Source organism: Rana temporaria, chromosome 12 (assembly GCF_905171775.1).
Source record: "Rana temporaria chromosome 12, aRanTem1.1, whole genome shotgun sequence".
Lineage (NCBI taxonomy): Eukaryota > Metazoa > Chordata > Amphibia > Anura > Ranidae > Rana > Rana temporaria.
Genome location: NC_053500.1, coordinates 25,210,095 through 25,232,375, shown reverse-complemented (window position 1 = coordinate 25,232,375; position 22,281 = coordinate 25,210,095). Strand labels below are relative to the sequence as shown.

At 43.4% G+C, this 22,281-nt stretch overlaps 1 protein-coding gene across 1 annotated transcript in view; it reads right to left on the bottom strand.

Annotated features, from left to right (window-relative positions):
- Positions 1 to 17,434: 17,434 nt before the first annotated feature.
- The window catches only part of LOC120918631 (thyrotropin-releasing hormone receptor-like), an 89,802-nt gene continuing 84,955 nt past the window's right edge, over positions 17,435 to 22,281 (bottom strand). The window contains exon 3 of the mRNA XM_040330317.1: positions 17,435 to 20,632. Coding sequence (XP_040186251.1) covers positions 20,222 to 20,632 — 411 coding nt within the window. The 3' untranslated portion in view covers positions 17,435 to 20,221. The remainder of the gene's footprint in view (positions 20,633 to 22,281) is intronic.

Genomic DNA, 22,281 nt, shown 5'->3' with positions numbered 1-22,281 from the left:
GCCCCTGCTCCAAGGATGGCCGGCGCCGCGGCGCAGCGGAAGTCGGGACTCGCGGGAGGTCGGGACTCAGGACGGGCGGCGGCAACCGAGGCCTGGAGGGGAGGAGGTCTTGGTCTGTGCCGCTAACGGTGAGTGACTCACTGCCTGTTACGCTGCTGCTCTCTCTGCAGCAAGAACCGCGGCTGGCCGCTGGAGGAGGAGGAGGTGGGGGTGGAGTCGGAGCCGCAGAGAGAGCGGGACACTGCGGTGACGTCACTGGTTGCTACAAGCCAAGCGGGGCTTCCCTAGCAACCAGTGATTTAGAATCATTTAATTACAGCTGCAGCAGCGGCAGTGAGTGTGGCAGGCAGTTGATTCCGGGACTCTCCATTGTCCCGGTTTGAAGGCTCCCGGGACACGGGACAAAAGTGTATATTACGGGACGATCCCGGGCAAACCGGGACACGTGGTCACCCTAGGGGGGGGTGACTTGCGATTGTGAGGGGAGCTAAAGTTAATTTTTAATAACGATGATGATGATGATTGGGGGGGAGGGGGGGGGGTGACTTGAGATTGTGAGGGGAGCTAAAGTTTATTTTTAATGATGATGGGGGGGGGGGGGTGGCTATATTGTGAGGGGAGCTAAAGATTATTTTAATAATGATGATGGGGGTGGGGGGGCTGGCTTGCGATGGTGAGGGGAGCTGATGGGTTTTTAATGATGATGAAGGGGGGGGGGGGCCTGGCTTACGATAATGATGGTGGGCGGGGGGGGGGGTTTAAACCAGGGGTCCTCAAACTACGGCCCGCGTGATTTTTTAATGATGATGATGATGGTGGAGCTGATGATTTTGTAATGATGATGATGGCGGAGCTGATGATTTTGTAATGATGATGATGGCGGAGCTGATGATTTTGTAATGATGATTTTGTAATGATGATTTTGTAATGATGATTTTGTAATGATGATGATGGCGGAGCTGATGATTTTGTAATGATGATTTTGTAATAATGATGATGGTGGAGCTGATGATTTTTTAATGATGATGATGATGTAATGATGATTGGGGAGCTTGCATTGTTCTTATTCATTTTAAATATTGTATTTGTTCCCATTTTGTTTTTTTTCACTTCAAAATAACATATGTGCAGTGTGCATAGGAAATTGATCATAGTTTTTTTTATAGTCCGGCCCTCTAACGGTCTGAGGGACAGTGAACCGGCCCCCTGTTTAAAAAGTTTGAGGACCCCTGTGTTAGACCAACTCAAAGTGGCACATAAAGAAAATATATATTTTTTATTTTTACAAATAAATATGTGAAAAGTGTGGGGTGCATTTGTATGGCGCCCCCCTGAGTCAATACTTTGCAGAACCTCCTTTCACTGCAATTACAGCTGTAAGTCTTTTTGGGGATGTCTCTACCAGCATCTAGAGAGGGACATTTTTGCCCATTCTTCTTTGCAAAATAGCTCAAGGCCATTCTAACACATTGGAGAAAAACAAGGTGTGACAAAATTTAAGTGCAGCAGGAGATGCAATAAATAGTATATTTAATTAAAATCAGCCAAATGTCTACTCACACTTTTATAAAGATCAATAGGCATATAACAGTATAATACTGTAGTCACTCAGCGGGTCCCCGGTGGATTGTGGTGTGTAGATGTTACTGTAACACGAGAAAAGAGTATTTGAATTAAATATACCTTTATTTGCTTCTACTGCTGCATATAGTTTTTTGGGGCACCTTGTTTTTCTCCCATTGTTCTTCCAGAGACTGCTTCACTCTCAAGGGAGCTGCCACTAATGTTGTATACGTCTACTTACTGGACGTTATAGACTTTTAGTTGTGTTATCAGTGTGTTTCGGTACTCTCTCACTCACCATTCTGTTTTTGTCTTGTCTCATTCTAACACATGAATATGCTTTGATCTAAACCATTCCATTGTATCTCTGGCTGTATATTTAGGGTCGTTGTCCTGCTGGAAGGTGAACCTCCGACTCAATCTCAAGTTTTTTGCAGATTCTAACCCGGTTTTCTTATAAGATTGCCCTGTATTTGGCTCCATCTATCTTCCCATCAACTCTGACTAGCTTCCATGTCCCTGCTGGAGAAAAGCATCCCCACAACATGGTACTGCCACCACCATGTTTCACGGTTGGGATGGTGTGTTCAGGGTGATGTGCAGTGTTAGTTTTCCCCCACACATGGCGTTTTGTTTTTAGGCCAAAAAGTACAATTTTGGTCTCATCTGACCAGAGCACCTTCTTCCACATGTTTGGTGTGTCCCCCACATGGATTCTTGCAAACTGCAAACGGGACTTAAACAATGGCTTTCTTCTTTCCACTCTTCCAAAAAGGACAGCTTTGTCTCATTGTGTATGCCTTACTGTGCAATTAAATGGTCCACATTGGCAATGTTGGTATTCTGGCACCCACCCTCTGCAGCTCCATATTGGTGAACCGGGTGTGGGGGTGGGAGGGATCTTGCTGTCTGCACTGACCACTCTGTGGGCATTGCACTGTCGGGTTGGATGTGGGTGTGGCTATCCGGGGCTCTTGTTCCACTGTTCCGTGGCGGACCTGTGCGGTGGTGATGTCTTGATTTCTCTTTGGGGGTCACTGCATTTGGGGAGGTCATGGTGCAGTTGTCTGCTTTGTGTGAGGAGTGTCGATCTCTGGTGTGAGTTTTCTGTCTGGAGGGCTGCCCCAGGGATTTCTTTAGAGGTCGGGATGGATGTGTGTGTTTTTTCCTTTCTCTTGGCGGTCGGCTGGTTGGCTGTTGGGTGGGCGGTGCACTCGCTGGTTGGTGGTGGTGGGTGGTTGTTCGCATGTTGGACTTTCATGGCTGTGGTTTGGTTGTACACCCGTGGTTCCGGGGCGTCTGCGGTGCCGAGGTTCACCCTGTTGTGGGGCGTCGGCTCGGGTGTTGTGTGTCTTCCTGTGCCCTGCGGTCCCCTGTCATGGAGAATGTTTCTGTGTCTGTTTTGTGCTGGCTGGTGCTCTTTTTGTGTAGGTGGTGTGGATGTATGGCTCAGCAGGCCATGTTTGATGGTTTATTTGGCTTTTCATACTTTTCAGCTACTAATTGACCTACTTGTGTTGCAAACCTTAACCGCTTAACGACCGCCGCATGTACATATACGTCGGCAAAATGGCACGGGCAGGCAGAACGACGTGCCTGCACGTCGCTGCCTTTCCACGGGTCAGGTGTCCGATCGGGACCCCCCCGGTACATGTGGCGGTTGCTAAGCCTCAGGGAGCGATCCGGGACGAGGGCGCGGCTATTCGTTTCTAGCCGCCCCCTCGCGATCGCTCCCCGGAGCTGAAGAACGGGGAGAGCCGTATGTAAACACGGCTTCCCCGTGCTTCACTGTGGCAGCTGCATCGATCGCGTCATCCCTTTTATAGGGAGACACGATCGATGACGTCAGACCTACAGCCACACCTCCCTACAGTTGTAAACACACACTAGGTGAACCCTAACTCCTTCAGGGCCCCCTGTGGTTAACTCCCAAACTGCAACTGTCATTTTCACAATAAACAATGCAATTTAAATGCATTTTTTGCTGTGAAAATTACAATGGTCCCAAAAATGTGTCAAAATTGTCCGAAGTGTCCGCCATAATGTCGCAGTCACGAAAAAAATCGCTGATCGCCGCCATTAGTAGTAAAAAATAAATAAATAATAAAACTATCCCCTATTTTGTAAACGCTATAAATTTTGCGCAAACCAATCGATAAACGCTTATTGCGATTTTTTTTTACCAAAAATAGGTAGAAGAATACGTATCAGCCTAAACTGAGGAAAAAAAAATGTATATATGTTTTTGGGGGATATTTATTATAGCAAAAAGTAAAAAATATTGAATTTTTTTCAAAATTGACGCTCTAATTTTGTTTATAGCGCAAAAAATAAAAACCGCAGAGGTGATCAAATACCACCAAAAGAAAGCTCTATTTGTGGGAAAAAAGGACGTCAATTTTGTTTGGGAGCCACGTCGCACGACCGCGCAATTGTCTGTTAAAGCGACGCAGTGCCGAATCGCAAAACCTGGCCTGGGCATTTAGCTGCCTAAAGGTCCGGGGCTTAAGTGGTTAAAGCAAATTATTTATGGTTTGCAAAAATGGTTAACACCTAGAATAGATTTCAATATTCCTTTTTTTTACCAAGGCAGTCTTCATTTTGAAAACAAAGAAACATTTTTTTTCCTTTTAAAGTTTTTTTCTGAAATTAGCATTACTTTCTGGAGACGGTTGTGTGCTGAGAATAGGACGGCCTCTTACTTCAATTGCAAGTAATTTCCAGCAATTTTGCCATCTGTAGAAGATTGGATTGAATTTAATCTTGGTAAAATTAGCGGGCAGGTGGTTGTCATGTGGCAGTTATCGGCTTCCTTTTATGATTCAAAGCATCTTCAATAGCAAAGGGGGAACACCGCTCGCAAATGGAGATGAATCTGTGGGGTGCTTTTTTTGCGTGCTTTTTTATGACTTTTTTTTCTATAGTTTTTGATTTATGTTTTACTTTTATGTTTACTGCTTTGATTATTTTTTTCCGGTAATTACAGGAACAGTAAGAAGTATTTTAAGAACACCCATGCATACAAAATTGTAGGATGCTAATTAAAGATTCCATTCAAGTTTTTTTTTTTTTTTGTTCATTAGCTCATAAATGTAGAGATGAAAAAGAAAATTAAAGGGAAACTCTAGGCATGGAACAGTGAACACAGCTTGGCTGACTCTAGTAGCGTCCAGTGCTGAGCCTGCAGTCAACTCTTAAGACTTTTGACCGGCCAAAATCATATCGTCCATACAGTGTACTTGGTGTTGAGTTATTCACTTTACGGTCAACACTGAGGACAAGGGGGCACTCTTTACGTCTAGAGGAAAAGAGATTTCCCCTCCAAATACAGAAAGGTTTTTTCACAGTAAGAGCTGTGAAAATGTGGAACAGACTCCCTCCAGAGGTGGTTCTGGCCAGCTCAGTAGATTGCTTTAAGAAAGGCCTGGATTCTTTTCCTAAATGTACATAATATAACTATAACTACTAAGATTTGTAGGTAAAGTTGATCCAGGGTAAATCCGATTGCCTCTCGGGGGATCAGGAGGGAATTTTTTCCCCTGCTGTAGCAAATTGGATCATGCTCTGCTGGGGTTTTTTGCCTTCCTCTGGATCAACTGTGGGTATGGAGTTGGGTGTATGGGATTGTATTGTGTTTTTTTATTTTGTTTGTTTATTTTTTTGTGGTTGAACTGGATGGACTTGTGTCTTTTTTCAACCTGACTAACTATGTAACTATGTAACTAAGTAATTCCGACAGAATTCCTCAGAATTTCCGATGGAAAAAATCCGATGGGGCATTTTTGCTTACAAAATAAAGGAAGCTTGCAGGGAAAATGTCATTTGTTTTGGCTTTAGAAATGCAATTATTGCTGCAGCAGCTTCTATACACAGTACAGATGTGCCACTTTACTGGTAGACTAAGGGGACTGCCCAGGCACTGAAAGACATTTTTCATTTCTATGCTTTCACTTTAAGAACGAATAAATCACTGCTCATTTTTTACAAACTTTATTTCATTGATACATGTCTCCCAGGGCAGTACCCGTCCCCATAACCATTGTATGCCCAATTACTTGCATATAAGCCTTTTTCCAGTTCTGGTCCCATAGGCTTCAATTGGGTTCATTATTTGGTTCCGAACTTTTGCGAAGATTATATAATCCGGATGCGAACTGAATAGGGGGTTGTTCGGCCCATCCCTACTTCTGTACTCTATTACCATTGGTGTAGTGCGCTTGCTACGTTATACAAATCTCAATTTTTTCTTGAGACCTTCTTTTATGTTTGAGGTTGCTTTTGTCACAGGGCATAGCCTCACGGAACCCATTCAGCTTTCTAAATAAGACACTCACAATTTCGGACATTAATTATTAATTAATTATATTTTCTAGAGCTGCACGATTCTGGATAAAACGAGAATCCAAATGTTTTGCTTAGAATAAAGATCACGGTTCTCGGTGTAACATCATCTTTCACATTATACAAAAATTGGGCTAACTTACTGTTTAGTCTTTTTACATTAATTGAAGTGTATTTCTTTCCAAAAAAAATTGCTTTGAAAGACAGCTGTGCAAATACAGTGTGACATAAAATATTGCAATGACCGCCATTTTTTTCTCTAGGGTCTCTGCTAAAAAAATATATATAATGTTTGGGGGTTCTAAGTAATTTTCGAGCAAAAAATACAGATTTTAACTTGTAAGCAGAAAAGTGTCAGAAAAAGGCTTGATCTTTAACCACTTAACCCCGGACCATATCGCTGCCCAAAGACCAGAGCACTTTTTACAATTCGGCACTGCGTCGCTTTAACTGACAATTGCGCGGTCGTGCGACGTGGCTCCCAAACAAAATTGGCGTCCTTTTTTCCCCACAAATAGAGCTTTCTTTTGGTGGTATTTGATCACCTCTGCAGCTTTTAGTTTTTGCGCTATAAACAAAAATAGAGCGACAGTTTTGGAAAAAAAAATTATTTTTTACTTTTTGCTGTAATAAATATCCCCCAAAAATATATAAAAAAACGTTTTTTTTCCCTCAGTTTAGGTCGATACGTATTCTTCTACATATTTTTCGTAAAAAAAAGAATCACAATAAGCGTTTATTGATTGGTTTGCGCAAAAGTTATAGCGTTTACAAAATAGGGGGTATTTTATGGCATTTTTATTAATATTTTTTTTTTACTAGTAATGGTGGAGATCAGTGTTTTTTTTCGGTACTGCGACATTATGGCGGACACTTCGGACACTTTTGACACATTTTTGGGACCATTGGCATTTTTATAGCGATAAGAGCTATAAAAATGCATTGGATTACTATAAAAATGCCACTGGCGGTGAAGGGGTTAACACTAGGGGGCGGGGAAGGGGTTAAGTATGTTCCCTGGGTGTGTTCTAACTGTAGGGGGGGTGGCCTCACTAGGGGAAATTACTGATCTTCTGTTCATACATTGTATGAACAGAGGATCAGCATTTCTCCCCCTGACAGGACCGGGAGCTGTGTGTTTACACACACAGCTCCCCGGTCTGTAACAAGCGATCGCGCGTGCCCGGCGGCGATCGCGCCCGCTGGGCACGCGCCCAGGAGTCGGGGGCGAGCGGGGGGGGGGCCCTAGTGGCCTGCGCGAGAGCCGACGTTATACTATGGGCTCTCGCGCAGGGGAGCCGACTTTCCGCTGTAAAAGGACGGTGGGCGGTCGGCAAGCAGTTAAGTGGTTAAACAGACCTCATTTACAGACCAAGAAGTTCATCCCCTTGATCTAAAAGAACCAAGTGATACAGTGTTTCTTTTTATCTCAGCGCTGAGCAATGTTGTTTATAACTTTGCCGGCTACTTTTTTTTTTTTTTTTACAGCTCTGAGCAGAGATAGGCTCTGCACTTGTTACATGAATCGTGGAAATGCCAGATTAAGATCGTGAGGGGGGTTGACTCGAGAGTGCGATTTTTTTACGATTAATATTGTAGCTCTAATATTTTCCTATGTCTCCTGCTAGGAGAGATTTCCCTTTATGTTCTGTCCTAACAGTATGTGAAGGTAAATCTCCCTGGTAAGAAAACAAATGTATAACACAGGCATATGGTTGTGGCATAACACATTGGCAATAAAGTATTAGTATAGATACTAATCTCACATACAGTGACCAGAACATTTTTATCATCTCACTTTATTTACAAAGTTACACCATCATGTAGCAGCAAATTCCAGCATTAATAAAACGGCTTGCAAAGAAAACCGACATTATCTCTTTCATTTAGAAAAGAGTCTGAAAACATTGTTGGTGTTGTGTAAGTATATATCGAGATTATTTATTTAATTTGAAAACATTGAGTTGTACTAGACAGAATTAATACAATCACATGGTATAGTCAGATTTGGTTTCCACTTTGACATTTTTGTTTTCAGTTTTGAGAATTGTCTTTGTGTTCCAGTATTTTTCATGCAGCCAACTGGGGGAGTGATTTTATATGGGACTGCATTCTCTTGTCATATGACTCTAGGCAGCTTCATGCTCCATGGTGCACCATGGCTTCCTCTCCAGGTCATTCAGAATATAAGGATATTGGCAAGTATGGTGATTGTAACCACACAGGATACATGTCTGGGTATAGCCAGTAGCTCAGCTGTATTCCGAATTTAGTTCAATTCAAAATGTTAGACAAGAGAGTACTTTAATTTTCTGCAAATTTAAATCCTGACATGGAGGTCTATAATCATGAAGAACAGGAAAGTGTCTGCCTAAAATAACCCGGTAAACTGTTGTACTTCTTTTATTCATTTCCTTTGCCTCAAATTGGTTTCCGAAAGGTGGAAGGAAACCAGGAAAAAATCTTCATATTTTACATTTTTTTTTAAGTGAACCCACCAGGTAGGCTAAATAGGCAATCCAACAATACTCTTGGGTATCTGTATACTCAGGAAAAAATAAGTCTCTGGAACCACAGACTTTGCCATGCCTAATTGTATACCATCTTGGAACTTTGCCATGTCCACCACTACTCTCCATCAATCCAAGGCAGCTGCCTCTTCATTGGCTGGTGAAGTGCCCCATAAATGTTGTGGGGGGGGGGTGGTCAAGCTCCAGATCAGAGCTGAAGATGAGGGTGAAGTAGAGGGCACAGCCTCTTCATTGGCTGGTGAAGTGCCCCACAAATGTTGTGGGGGGGGGGGGTGGTCAAGCTCTAGGTCAGAGCTGAAGATGAGGGTGAAGTAGAGGGTACATTCGAGATAGTAAGGGCCCCTGGGAGATACAACAACTAGCTAAACTCTGGGAAAATAACAAAATATCTTTGCAATGGCCCCCACCACCGTCACTGCAAGGGTTACATTCTTGAGAAGTCTGGGGGGTAGAGGAAAAGGTTGTAATGCCTTATTCTTCACTCTTGTGGCTGTGGGTTTTAGATGGGCCTTGTCCTTGCCGTCCTTATGTACAATGCAAGACTTTTGGTCCTGCATTGTACCTGCCGCAACCACCAGCCGAAGCTTCTTAAAGAAAAGGCTTCGGGGGACCAGTCACACTGAGGGAGGGAAGAAGAATATGGTAATTATTACTGCTTTATTATTCTATTAAGAGGGGGAGATAGTGCGGGACTTTAAATGAGACACCCTAGATAGTGTCGCCATCCCTAATCAATTTTTTTCCCCCATTTTGAGAATCTTAAATACATTTTACTGGCCCTCAGGAAATGTTTTTCAGATTACATGTATTGCTCCTGATGAGGCGATATAGTGGCCGAAACGCGTCGAGCCAACGTGCCATTCAAACCTACAGGCCATCCTAGATACATTACGTTATCATATATGATGTGATTTAGCTATTTTTAATATTTGATGTTAAAGCGGGGGTTCTCCCTAAAATTTAATTTTTTTTTTCTAGCATGTCATTCAGCATAGTAGCGCGAGCTACAGTATGCCTTTATATTTTTTTTGGCGCCGTACTCACTGTTTAATCTCGTAGTAAAGTTTCAGACTCCCCTTGGGGAATGGGCGTTCCTATGCAGAGGGCTCGTGATTGACGGCCGGCTATGGCGCATCACGCTTGATGAAAATAGCCGAAATAGGAGTTTGCTCTTCACGGCGCCTGCACAGTCAGCTCCGATGTCTGTGCGCAGGTGCCGTATAGCGCCGTGAAGAGCCGAGACCTACTCCGGCTATTTTCGTGAAGCGTGATGCGCCATAGCCGGCCGTCAATCACGAGCCCTCTGCATAGGAACGCCCATTCCCCGCGGGGAGTCTGAAACTTTACTGCGCGATTAAACACTGAGTACGGCGCCAAAAAAATATATAAAGGCATACTGTAGCTCGCGCTACTATGCTGAATGACATGCTAGAAAGTTGTTTTTTAGGGTGAAACACCGCTTTAACTTATATCTTTATATGGAGCCTGCTGGCCTAGATATTTGTATAACTTGTGTTCATTTTATTAACTTGCTTTTTTCAAACTGATCCACTGCTCCACTTATGTGCCTCATTCAAAGTCCCGAACCTCCTCCTTCTTGCTTTATTATTCTACACATAGACCAAGATTTTTTTTTTCTGTTTAGAGTGGGGCTTAAAAATGTTTGCAAAGCCAAAAAGTATTTTTTTAAGGCATGTTGGATGAATAGAGAAGAGTTGGAACTCCTGCCAGATTTATAATTGCTGTCTATGCATCCACTAGGGCAGGCATGTCCAAATTCCGGCCCGGGGGCCAATTGCGGCCCCTCTGGTGATTTAAAATGGCCCCCCTGGGGATTTGGATATATATAGACATTGCAGCCTCACATGTGCCCTGGGGGCCACAAAAGATATATACCGTATTTATCGGCGCTGCCTCGGAGGGGACAGGACGTGCGCCGTCAGATTACATAAAGAGAATCTCCTGTTTACTCAGTGGCGTCTGTAATAGGAAGTCCCGTTTCCTGGGATGCCATTGGATGACTGTTCTGTTTATCATAGGAGGCGGGACTTTGTATTAAAGAGGCCACAAGTAAACAAGAAATTCTCCTGTTTGTAATCTGACGGCACTTGTCCCTCCCCCTCCCTGTCCCCTCCGAGGCTGCAGATGGGCATTGATCAGACTGCACTGATTGCAATGGTAAGGCTGCATTCATGGCACATGTGAGGCTGCATTGATTGCAATGGTAAGGCTGCGTTCATGGCAATGATGAGGCTGCATTCATGGCAATGGTGAGGCTGCATTCATGACAATGGTAAGGCTGTGCGTGTTATATGCTGATAAATACGGTATATCCAAATAACACGCCCAAGCTCAACCTTAGTCCTGAGCAGCGCTCTGGGATTTGTTGGGGCCACAAAAGACATATATACAGTATATCCAAATACCACGCCTAAGCTCATCTCTTCACAACACACAGCCACAAAGGCAAGAGAATTCTTGTTGGGCCGTGTATTAGTGCTTGGGCAAACACACGTAGATCAAATTTTAATGGTTCAAAGAATGTCAGGCAAAATGGTCGGCCCTCGAGCATGTTCACTTCATCAAATGTGGCCCTCTTTGAAAAAAGTTTGGACACCCCTGCACTAGGGAGATTCACTCTCTATTCATACTTGTCTTTATTGTGTTTCTATTTGTCAATGGAACTAATACTGAGAAAAAGTCGAAAACTTTGAGTTGACACCAGAACAGGAGTAGGGGGGCGGGGGGAAATCCAATGGGGGGTGGGGGGGCATGTTCTGCTGACAACTGTCTAAAAAGGAGTTTCATTTTTTAGAGACCGAAAAGAAGGAAGCCCCCAAAGGGGCACAAACCGCAAAAAAACAAAAAAAAATTCCATCGAAAAAAAAAATTGTATGTTTAAGATATTCTTTGCAGTTGAAGGTACTTGAAGGCACCATATGGAATATTGGAATATTGTTAGTCTGCCAGCTTTAGGGTACAGGACAGGTTCACTTTGAATTCTATGTACAAGTCATCTCTCACAAATTATTTACAAAGAAATCAGAGCATGTGAACCAAGATGTGAATATGTTTCATTAGAAATCCAGGAAGGCATCTTTCTACAGTATGGTGATGATCTGTGCATGATTGAAGGTAACGATCAGAAGCAAGCTTACATTTTTCACCAAGGGACTTCACAAAGCAAAATATCTGTGAGTGAAGCCCCAGACGGAAGCTTTCATTCTTTGAGTCCCATGCAGTTTACTACAAGCTGATCCTATCTGGCTTCATTGTGACACATTTCTCCAGATCCAAAGCACGGGGTAATGCCGGGTACACACGAGAGGATTTATCCGCGGAAACGGTCCTCCGGACCGTATCCGCGGATAAATCCTCTGGCGGATTTTGATCTCCTGGTTGTACTAACCAGGAGATCAAAATCCCAGCGGAATTCCATCCGCGGTGACGTGTCGCGCCGTCGCCGCGATGATGACGCGGCGACGTGCGCGACGCTGTCATATAAGGCTATCCATGCATGCGTCGATGCATGCGAGGGATGTGTTCGGACGGATCGATCCGGTGAGTCTGTACAGACCACCGGATCGATCCACTGGAGCCGATTCCAGCGGATAGATTTCTTAGCATGCTAAGAAATTTTTATCCGCTGGAAATCGGTCGGCCTGAAAAAAATCTGCAGAAAAATATCCGCTGGGTTGTACACACCAGCGGATCTATCCGCTGGAACTGATCCGCAGATCAATTCCAGCGGATAGATCCTCTCGTGTGGGGGTCTGCGGGCAGGGTGCTTATCGGAATCTGGAAGCCCCCTTTAACAAGGTAACCCCCAGATCCTGCTCTTTAATAACTAAGGGGCGGTGGTCACCTGGTGAACTCGCCCCCTTGTGACATCATTGACTGAGGGCATGCTGGGTCATTGACGTCACAAGGGGTGGTGTCACCAATATTCATTGGTTGTTAGGCCTCGTACACACGGACGGACAGTCCGCTGAAAACGGTCTGCCGGACCGTTTTCAGCGGACATGTCCGCCCGGAGATTTCTGTCTGATGGTTGTGCACACCATCAGACAGAAATCCGCGCGTAAACAATACGCGGGGACGTGAGCGCGCCATGGCGGCGACATGCGCGGCCCTGGAAGTTCAAAGCTTCCACGCATGCGTCGAATCAGTACGACGCATGCGAAGGATGGCGAGGGATGGCGGCCGATCGGACATGTCCGGTGAGTCTGTACAGACGACCGAACATGTCCGACGGACAGGCTTCCAGTGGACATGTTTCTTAGCATGCTAAGAAACATTTGTCCGCCGGAAAACGGTCGGCTGGACAAATGTCCGCTGGAAACCTGTCCGGTCGGCCGTACACACGACCATGTCTGCTGAAACTGGTACGCGGATAGCCTGTGGACTTTGCAAGAGAGCATCAAACATGGGACATTCAAAGGTGGAAGAAAGTTTTATTCTCTGATGAGAAAAAATGTAACCTTGATGGTCCTGATGGTTTCCAACGTTACTGGCATGACAAGCAGATCCCACCTGAGATGTTTATTACGCGCCACAGTGGAGGGGGCGCCATAATGGTCTGGGGTGTCAAACGGCCGCTGGCTATGTCCAGATGTTGCAGAGAGCATTCCTCATGACTGAGGGCCCTTGTCTCTGTGGTAACGACTGGGTTTTTCAACAGGACAACGCTACAGTGCACAATGCCCGCAGGACAAGGGACTTCTTCCAGGAGAATAACATAACTCTTTTGGCCCATCCTCCGCGTTCCCCTGATCTAAATCCAATTGAGAACCTTTGGGGATGGATGCCAAGGGAAGTTTACAAAAATGGACAACAGTTCCAGACAGTAGATGGCCTTTGTGCGGCTGTCTTCACCACTTGGAGAAATGTTCCCACTCACCTCATGGAAACGCGAGGCATCAAGCATGCCGAAACAAATTTTTGAAGTGATCAACAATAACGGCGGAGCTACTCATTACTGAGTTCATGTTTGGAAGTTGGATTTCTGTTTTGGGGGGGTTTCGTTTTTTTTTTTGGAGGTGTGGTCCTAAACTTTTGATCAGCTGAAAAACAGACTGTTTTAGTTTATTCGTTGTTTTCATTCAATTGAATGCTCAAAAAATTTTTTGTCTCATGCCGCGTACACACGATCATTTTTCGGCATGAAAAAAAACGTTGTTTTTCAGCATGTCCAAAAAACGAAGTTGTTCAAACTTCATCATTAAAAACGATGTTGCCCACACATCATCGTTTAAAAAAAAATTATGAACAAAGCGTGGTGACGTACAACACGTACGACGGCACTCTAAAGGGTTAGTTCTATTCGCCTTTGGGCTGCTTTAGCTGATTCCGTGTTAGTAAAAGACAATTTGCGCTTTTCTGTCTGTTAAAGCGTGATGAATGTGCTTACTCCATTATGAACGGTAGTTTTACCAGAACGAGCGCTCCCGTCTCATAACTTGCTTCTGAGCAACCCGAAAAACGACTTTGGGCCAGATCCACAAAGAAGTTACGTCGGCGTATCTATTGACTGAGTGGGGGCTAGATTCGACTGACGTACGTCTTAGTACGCCGTCGGATCTTAGGTGCATATTTATGCTGGCCGCTAGGTGGCGCTTCCGTTGATTTCCGCGTAGAGTATGCATATTAGCTAGGTACGTTTTCAGACCCCCACAACCACCGGCCAGGGTTGTGGGAAAGAGGCTCTTGTCCTTGAATTATTTTTCCCATTATGGGCGTGAGTGGGGGCCCCATGTCAAGTTTTGCCTAAGGCCTCACAAAGCCTAGAGCCGCCCCTGGTTAGGTATAATAACTGGGGAATGCGAAAATACACACAGTATCTCAACAAGTGAGTACACCCCTTACATTTTTGTAAATATTTTATTCTACCTTTTCATGTGAAGAAAAGAAATGACACTTTGCTACAATGTAAAGTAGTGAGTGTACAGCTTGTATAACAGTGTACATTTGCTGTGCCCTCAAAATAACTCAACACACAGCCAACTGCTGGAAACAAAAGTGAGTACACCCCTAAGTGAAAATGTCCAAATTGGGCCCAAAGTGTCAATATTTTGTGTGGCCACCATTATTTTCCAGCACTGCCTTAACCCTCTTGGGCATGGAGTTCACCAGATCTTCACAGATAGCCCCTGGAGTCCTCTTCCATTCCTCCATGAAGACATCACAGAGCTGGTGGATGTTAGAGACCTTGTGCTCCTCCACCTTCCATTTGAGGATGTCCCATGAATGCTAGGCTTTAGGTGTGAAGACATGCTTGGCCAGTCCATTACCTTTACCCTCAGCTTCTTTAGCAAGGCAGATGTTGTCTTGGAGGTGTGTTTTGGGTCGTTCTAATGTTGGAATACTGCCCTGCAGCCCAGTTTCAGAAGGAAGGGGATCATGCTCTGCTTCAGTATGTCACAGTACATGTTGGCATTTATGGTTCCCTCAATGATCTGTAGCTCCCTAGTGCCGGCAGCACTCATGCAGCCCCAGACCATGACACTCCCACCACCATGCTTGACTGTAGGCAAGACACACTTGTTTTGTACTCCTCACCTGGTTGCCGCCACATATGCTTGATACCAACTGAACCAAATACGTTTATCTTGGCCTCATCAGACCACAGGACATGGTTCCAGTTCTTGTGCATCATCATCTTTAGAAGAGGCTTCCTTCTGGAACAACAGCCATGCACACCAATTTGATGCAGTGTGCGGCATATGGTCTGAGCACTGACAGGCTGAACCCCCCACCCCTTCAACCTCTGCAGCAATGCTGGCAGCACTCCTACATTTATTTCCCAAAGACAACCTTTGGATATGATTCTGAGCACGTGCACTCAACCTCTTTGGTTAACCATTGTGAGGCCTGTTCTGAGTGGAACCTGTCAACTGCTGTATGGTCTTGGCCACCGTGTTGCAACTATGTTTTAGGGTCTTGGCAATCTTCTCATAACCTAGGCCATCTTTATGTAGAGCAACAATTCTTTTTTTCAGATCCTCAGAGAGGATCCACGAGGTGCCATGTTGCACTTCCAGTGACCAGTATGAGAGTGAGAGCGACAACACCAAATTTAACACACCTGCTCCCCATTCACACCTAAGATCTTGTAACACTAATTGGGCCCAATTTGGACATTTTCACTTAGGGGTGTACTCACTTTTGTTACCAGCGGTTTAGACATTATTGGATGTGTGTTGCGTTATTTTGAGGGGACAGAAAATGTACACTGTTATACAAGCTGTACACTCACTACTTTACATTGTAGCAAAGTGTCATTTCTTCAGTGTTGTCACATGAAAAGATAGAAAAAAATATTTACAAAAATGTGAGGGGTGTACTCACTTTTGTGAGATGCTGTAAATGCATTTTGGTAATAGAACCATCTTTATTAACCCAATTCTTCCTGCTACTGATATTGGCAACCTTTCCCCCATTGTTAGCTTTTTCTTAATATATTCTATTAAAGGGTTCACGTTGACTACAATATATTTCTTTGGTTGGAGGGTAATTTGTATTCCTAGATACGTCAGTTAATCTACCACTTTAAGAGGCAAATGGGACCCGTCCTCTTCTAGATCTTAATTTAGAGGCATCAATACGGACTTCTGCCAATTAATTCTGAGGCCCGAGTAGTCCCTAAAATTATCTATTATTCTCATTGCTTCTCCTAATGTATTCTTTGTATCTTCCATATAAAAAATTGCGCACCCCTCAGTTCTGTACTCTGCAGTGCACCCCTCAACCCTGCACATAGCGCACCCCTCTAACCTGAACTCTGTACATAGCGCACCCCTGCACTCTGTACTTAGCGTATACCTGAACCCTGCACTCTGTACATAGCGCATCCCTCAATCCTGCACTCTGTATGTAACGCACCTTTCAACTATGCACTCTTTATGTAGTGCGCCCCTCAACCCTGCACTATCTACATAGGGCACCCTTCAATGTTTGTGCAGTTTGACCACACCCACAATTTGATGCAGAGGTAATGATGTACAGTAACCTCTAGCACCAATCAGTGAGTAATAATGATTAGCAGTCATCTCTAGAAACTAATCAATGAGCAGTAATGATGTGCAGTAGCCCCTAGCAACCAATTAGCAAGCAGAATTTATGTGCTGTAACCTATAGCAACTAATCAGTGAGCAGTAATGATGTGCTGTAGCCTCTAGCAACCAATTGCAATCGCTGCCAGGTCTTCTGCAGTAAACTTATTAATTATGAGTCGATCTGCTAATTACTGTATGTCTCAGAGTAGGGGGGGGGATCCAAGAAAGGGTTTTCACAGGGTCCAATCAACATTAAAGATGCCCCTGAATCTAATAGGGGCCGAATAGTTGATTTACCAGAAGACTTGAACTTGGGGATCCATATAGTATCGTTATCCATTTCCTAACGACCTTTCCAAATTTCCTCAAGGCGATCTGCAAAAATGGCCACTCTACTGAGTCAAATGCCCTTGCCGTATCCAGTGATGCCAGGGCACTCCAGTGATTTTCCTGGCATGAAGCCTCTCTGGTCATTATGTATAATGGTTAATATTATTGTCTTCATTCTTTCAGCTATGTTTTTTTCCAAAATTTTGTAGTCATTATTTAGAAGTGAGATCTATATCAGGGATCCTCAAACTACGGCCCTCCAGTTGTCATAGAATTACACATCCCATGAGGCCTTGTAACACACTGACATTCACAGACATGACTAGGCATGATGGGAATTGTAGTTCCTGAACAACTGGAGGGCCGTAGTTTGAAGACCCATGGTCTATATCAGGGGTGCCCAACCTTTTGAAGAGCGAGGGCCACTTAAGCAACTTGGTAACCAGTCGCGGGCCACAATGAGCAGAGCGGGCGGATGACAGGTCACAGCTACTCTATTGGTCCTCCGATCCACCCAGATGGAAGGGGACAAATTCCCTTCTGTTTTTCGGATTGGAGGTAGGCGGGCGTTATTAGTGGCTCTTTCACATAAAGTAATTTTTGCATATTTAGATGTACTGGAATAATGGCATTCAGGAAAACTTTTATTATAGTGTATTTGGTCTCCCTGCATCCTGCATTTTTTTTAGAGCGTACCATTACAGACTGCACAGCACCACTTAGGGTTAAAATTTGTAATATGACCAGGAAGCTAATTTTTACCAGTTGGTGCTCAGTCTGCCCTATATTGCAAACAACACAAGGAAGGGAGGTAAAATGTTGTTGTTGGGTGGGGTTGCGGGAGGGGAAAACACCACTACTGTATAGGTGGATATATAAATGTGCCTTTACCAGCCCACAGCTTACAAATCCAATTCAAATGTGTGCCTAAAAATGGCAGTTATGGTGTAAATGTTTGAACCTGATGGTCAGTTATATTACAATAAAGTCAGCATTGGCAATTTAATACATGAGACCAAATGTTACCAATCATACAGAAGAATCACATTTTTGTATAAGAAGGTCCCTGCTTCTAGGTCCAGTATGTGAGTAGGGTGAAAACTATGATCTCTTATTGACTCCCTTTTTCCTGGGCAGCCAGTCATGGCCTCTGCCTGCTCACAAACTGCACCCTGGGTCAGAGCTCAGACCTGGAAGCAATAATCAGTTGGGTAGCTGAAGCAGGATTAATCTCCTGGAGGTAGCTGTTGATGTATCTAGACTCTGGATCCACTTTTAAACATACGCTAGCCAATTATACTTCACATCTGGAGTAAAGATCACAATTCTGGGCATTAAAGGATCACTAAAGGAAAAATTTGTATTTGTTAAAATGCCCTGTGGTATCCTATAAAGTCATAATAGTTTAGTGTTTTTTCAAAAAAAATAGTGAAAAGCGATTAAATTTCATGGTATCTCTTACCTGCATCTATCTGGTTTAATTTCTGCTTTTTTCTTCCTGATTCTCGGCGCTTGTTCGTGAGAGCGACGTCGCCGTCATGCTGGGAACTACATTTCCCAGTATCCTTTGCGCATCGCGCATGCGCAGTTAAAAAACAGGGACGCGCGCTCTGTGCATAGATTTGAATAGCCTGCCCACTATACTGCCCAACGATGGATCACACACACTGGCTGAAGTGTGGGCGGGCACAGTGAGAGAGGGGGCTGGAGGAGGCAGAACGCACCCACCCCCTTCCATTCGGCTGTAATAATGAAAGAGGGGAGGTTCAGTAAATTACACATCCTTGCAGTCTGGAGAGTACAGAGCGTCCAGACGCAGACATGTAGTATGCAGAGGAGGGGGCGAGCACGTTTGTCCACACACCAGGAATCCTCGCTCTGCCATGCTTTTCTTTCACAGACAACCAGGAAGTGGGGAGAACAGAAAAGCCATACATCAACATCTGAGCTAAAAACGAACAATGAGGACATGAAAACAGCACTGCACTAAGGTAAAGGAAGCTATTTAGCTAATAACATTTTTTCCTTTACTGACCCTTTAAGAACCTTAGAAAACTGTAAAATGCAAGCTTGTCTGTGAAGTTCATCCTACATTATAGACTGGGTTACCCAAGACTGATATTGTGAGCTTTGGGTGGGCAATGGTGGTTTGAAGCAACTACCGGCATCTTATATGTATGACCCGGCTGACCAAACCTCCTTGTGGGACATTGACTCTCCACCTACTATCTGCTTCTCCCAAATGTTTGTTGCTCTACATTACTGCAACAACATCAGGAATCCATCTTACTAATGCTTGGTTTATAATTGCTGCAGCAATTGCATCAAACTGGGCATTCAAGTGGTGGAACATCATCACTGGGGCCCATGAGAACACGACTCACCTTGCCCATGCAAAACAAAATATCAATTGTGGTTAGAGCTGAACTTTAAATACATATAAGCACTTGAAGTGATACCCTGTCAATAAAAAACACATTAAAGAACAGGCAGAACAGGTAGAAATTTGGCACCACCGAATAGTTACAAGCTCATCTGTTTATATTTACAATTCTTATCACTTAAAGTGGACTTGTCGCCTAGGCAGCCATTTTTAATTTATGTTATCATTTGGCATGCAGCTTATCAGTTCTCTGTGAGCTGTTTACATTGTTGGGGCTCATAATAAATTATTGTTCATATCATTGAATAGGATTGCATTTTCTATTCTGTGTCCAAAGGTGGGTAGATCAAACAATACGTTTTTTCCACTCGCTGTGATTAAATTAGGCCCAAAAGTTCATAAAGTGAAACTACGGCCATTTTATTTCCGTTGGATCTAGGGGGAAGATTTAGATCAGCCTTTCTCAACCTTTTTACCGCTGGGGAACCCTAAAAATAATTTCCAGGTCTCAGGGGAACCCCTGATAAAACCTATTTAATGGGGGTCAGTGGGAACAATGCCCCTTACTTTAGTGGTAAGAATGCCCCCCTTACAGAGAACTATGAAGATCATTGGTGTAATACCACTGGCTTCTCCAAGTGGAATTGGCTCAGAACTATGTAGGCACCATCAAACAGGAGGTAAATCAACCACAGCTCAAGGAACCCCTAGCCACCTCTGGAGGAACCCTAGGGTTCCACTGAACCCTGGTTGAGAATGGCTGATTTAGATAAAAAAAATCCGTCTATTTTGCAATCTATTCAGAACATCCCATTTGTACTTCCCAGAAGATTAAATTCTTTCCTTGGAATTCTAAAGGGTAGGAGGAGTTCCCAATACATGAAAAACAGATTCAAATTTGTTGAAGTTAGGAAAATGACAGCTGCCACCTTGAAAGACAGGTCCACTTTAACTTTACAACACTGCTTTCAAAATATGGTGATGAAAATACTCATAATCATATACAGTTACAGACAGTATTATGCCACACTGTAGGAGTTGGTGGTATCTATGCACTTCTCTGTAAAGTTAACTTTTTTAGTCGGAAAGCCATTGAGGTCCTCCTGGATGGTGAGGTCATGGTCAGGACTGTCGTGCGAACAGTCTTTCATGACACTGTAATAGACAGGAACATTGTATTTGGCGGCCTTTTCTGTCCTTTTCGGGTCACATTTGCAGAGGTTCTTGAAGGCTGCTCTAAACTTCTGAGACATGAGGTTGTAAATGATGGGGTTGATGGCACTGTTTAGGTAGATGCACAATCGGCAGAAGAGCAAGAACCAGACGTTGAGATAGGCCGGATCCATGAAGGAGTTCACCACCACCAAGGTACGGTAGGGCATCCAAAGGAGAGCAAACAAGATGACCACAACTGCCAGCATCTTGGTGACCTGCCAGACAAATAAACAGACAAGCTTAGTAAAAAGGCATCATTGACAATAATGACTCCAATAAATATATCTAAATCATTGAACATACAAGCTTTGAGAGTATTCCCTATTTCAAGAGTTCAATAAAAGACCAATGCGGCCCGCTCTTTCTTTTCATCATATAAAAATGATTACCATTGTCAATCCTCTGGGAGAAATATCTAAAGACCTGATTAGATAACGGCTCAGCAGACTTACAACCCATTGTAATTAATTCAGACAGATTCAGGCTACATAAAGACAGGCATATGGGGAATTCACACTCTCCATCAATAGTCTTTAAAACAAGAAACTAATTTGTAGATTTTGAGTTACTATAGCAGGATTACCCTTAAGCCTCGTACACACGATCAGTCCATCCGATGAGAACGGTCTGATGGACCGTTGTCGTCGGTTAACCGATGAAGCTGACTGATGGTCCGTCGCGCCTACACAAAAAACGATCGTATCAGAACGCGGTGACGTAAAACACAACGACGTGCTGAAAAAAACGAAGTTCAATGCTTCCAAGCATACGTCGACTTGATTCTGAGCATGCGTGGATTTTTAACCAATGGTTGTGCCTACTAACGATCGTTTTTTTCCCATCGGTTAGGAATCCATCGGTTAAATTTAAAGCAAGTTGGCTTTTTTTTAACCGATGGTTAAATAACCTATGGGGCCCACACACGATCGGTTTTGACCCATGAAAACAGTCCACCAGACCGTTGTCCTCTGGTTAACCTATCGTGTGTATGAGGCCTTAAAGCGTTCTCAGGTTAAAGTCTTCGTTTTTTTCTTTCAAAAGCAAAACCTGTTTATGTCCACTCATCCCACCAAGTATTCTGGGCCAGAGCTATGGCATGAATAATCTTCCCATTCCATTTCCAGGAATGCTGGATTCTGGGGTCCATTTTAGTTCCTTCCTGACCCATCCATCACTACCATGTCCTATATAGTAATGTAAAGGCTAATGGGATGAACCAGAACGTGCAGCGGGTGATAGGAATTCAATGCACCCAGAAGTGTGTCACAATAAACAGAGAGGGAATATCAGAGATAAAGGTGGTAGGAAAAACGAGTATAAGCATTCTTCTTCTGCTGGTCCTGCTTTTTAAACATTTTATTTTTTTTAGTTATGTTGATGAAACTTTCACTTGTGCCTATATAAATGAGCAAGCAGAGCCTACCAATGTAATGAGCATATATATATATATATATATATATATATATATATATATATATATATATATATATATATATATATATATATATATATAAAAAGAAAAAGTATAAAATTAAAATGAATGCTATTTATAAAGCACTAAAAAAACATAAGTTTTCAATGCAATGTAAAATACACAAATAAAACACAAGATGAAGGCTTCAGTTACTGGTAGTTTTGGGGAAATTACTGTTTTTGAATATCTATAAAAAAAAATGTTTCTTTTAAATTGACATTTCTATGATGTCTATTCTGCTCTTTTTTAAGTGACATAAAACATTCCATACAACTTTAATCCTGGCTGGTAGCGAAGCTATTAGAATTTCTTTGCAAAATCCAGCAATCCTTATCTTTGGTAATTTCACAAGTTTAATATTGTGCTGTGTTAAATTACGGTATTTTCTTG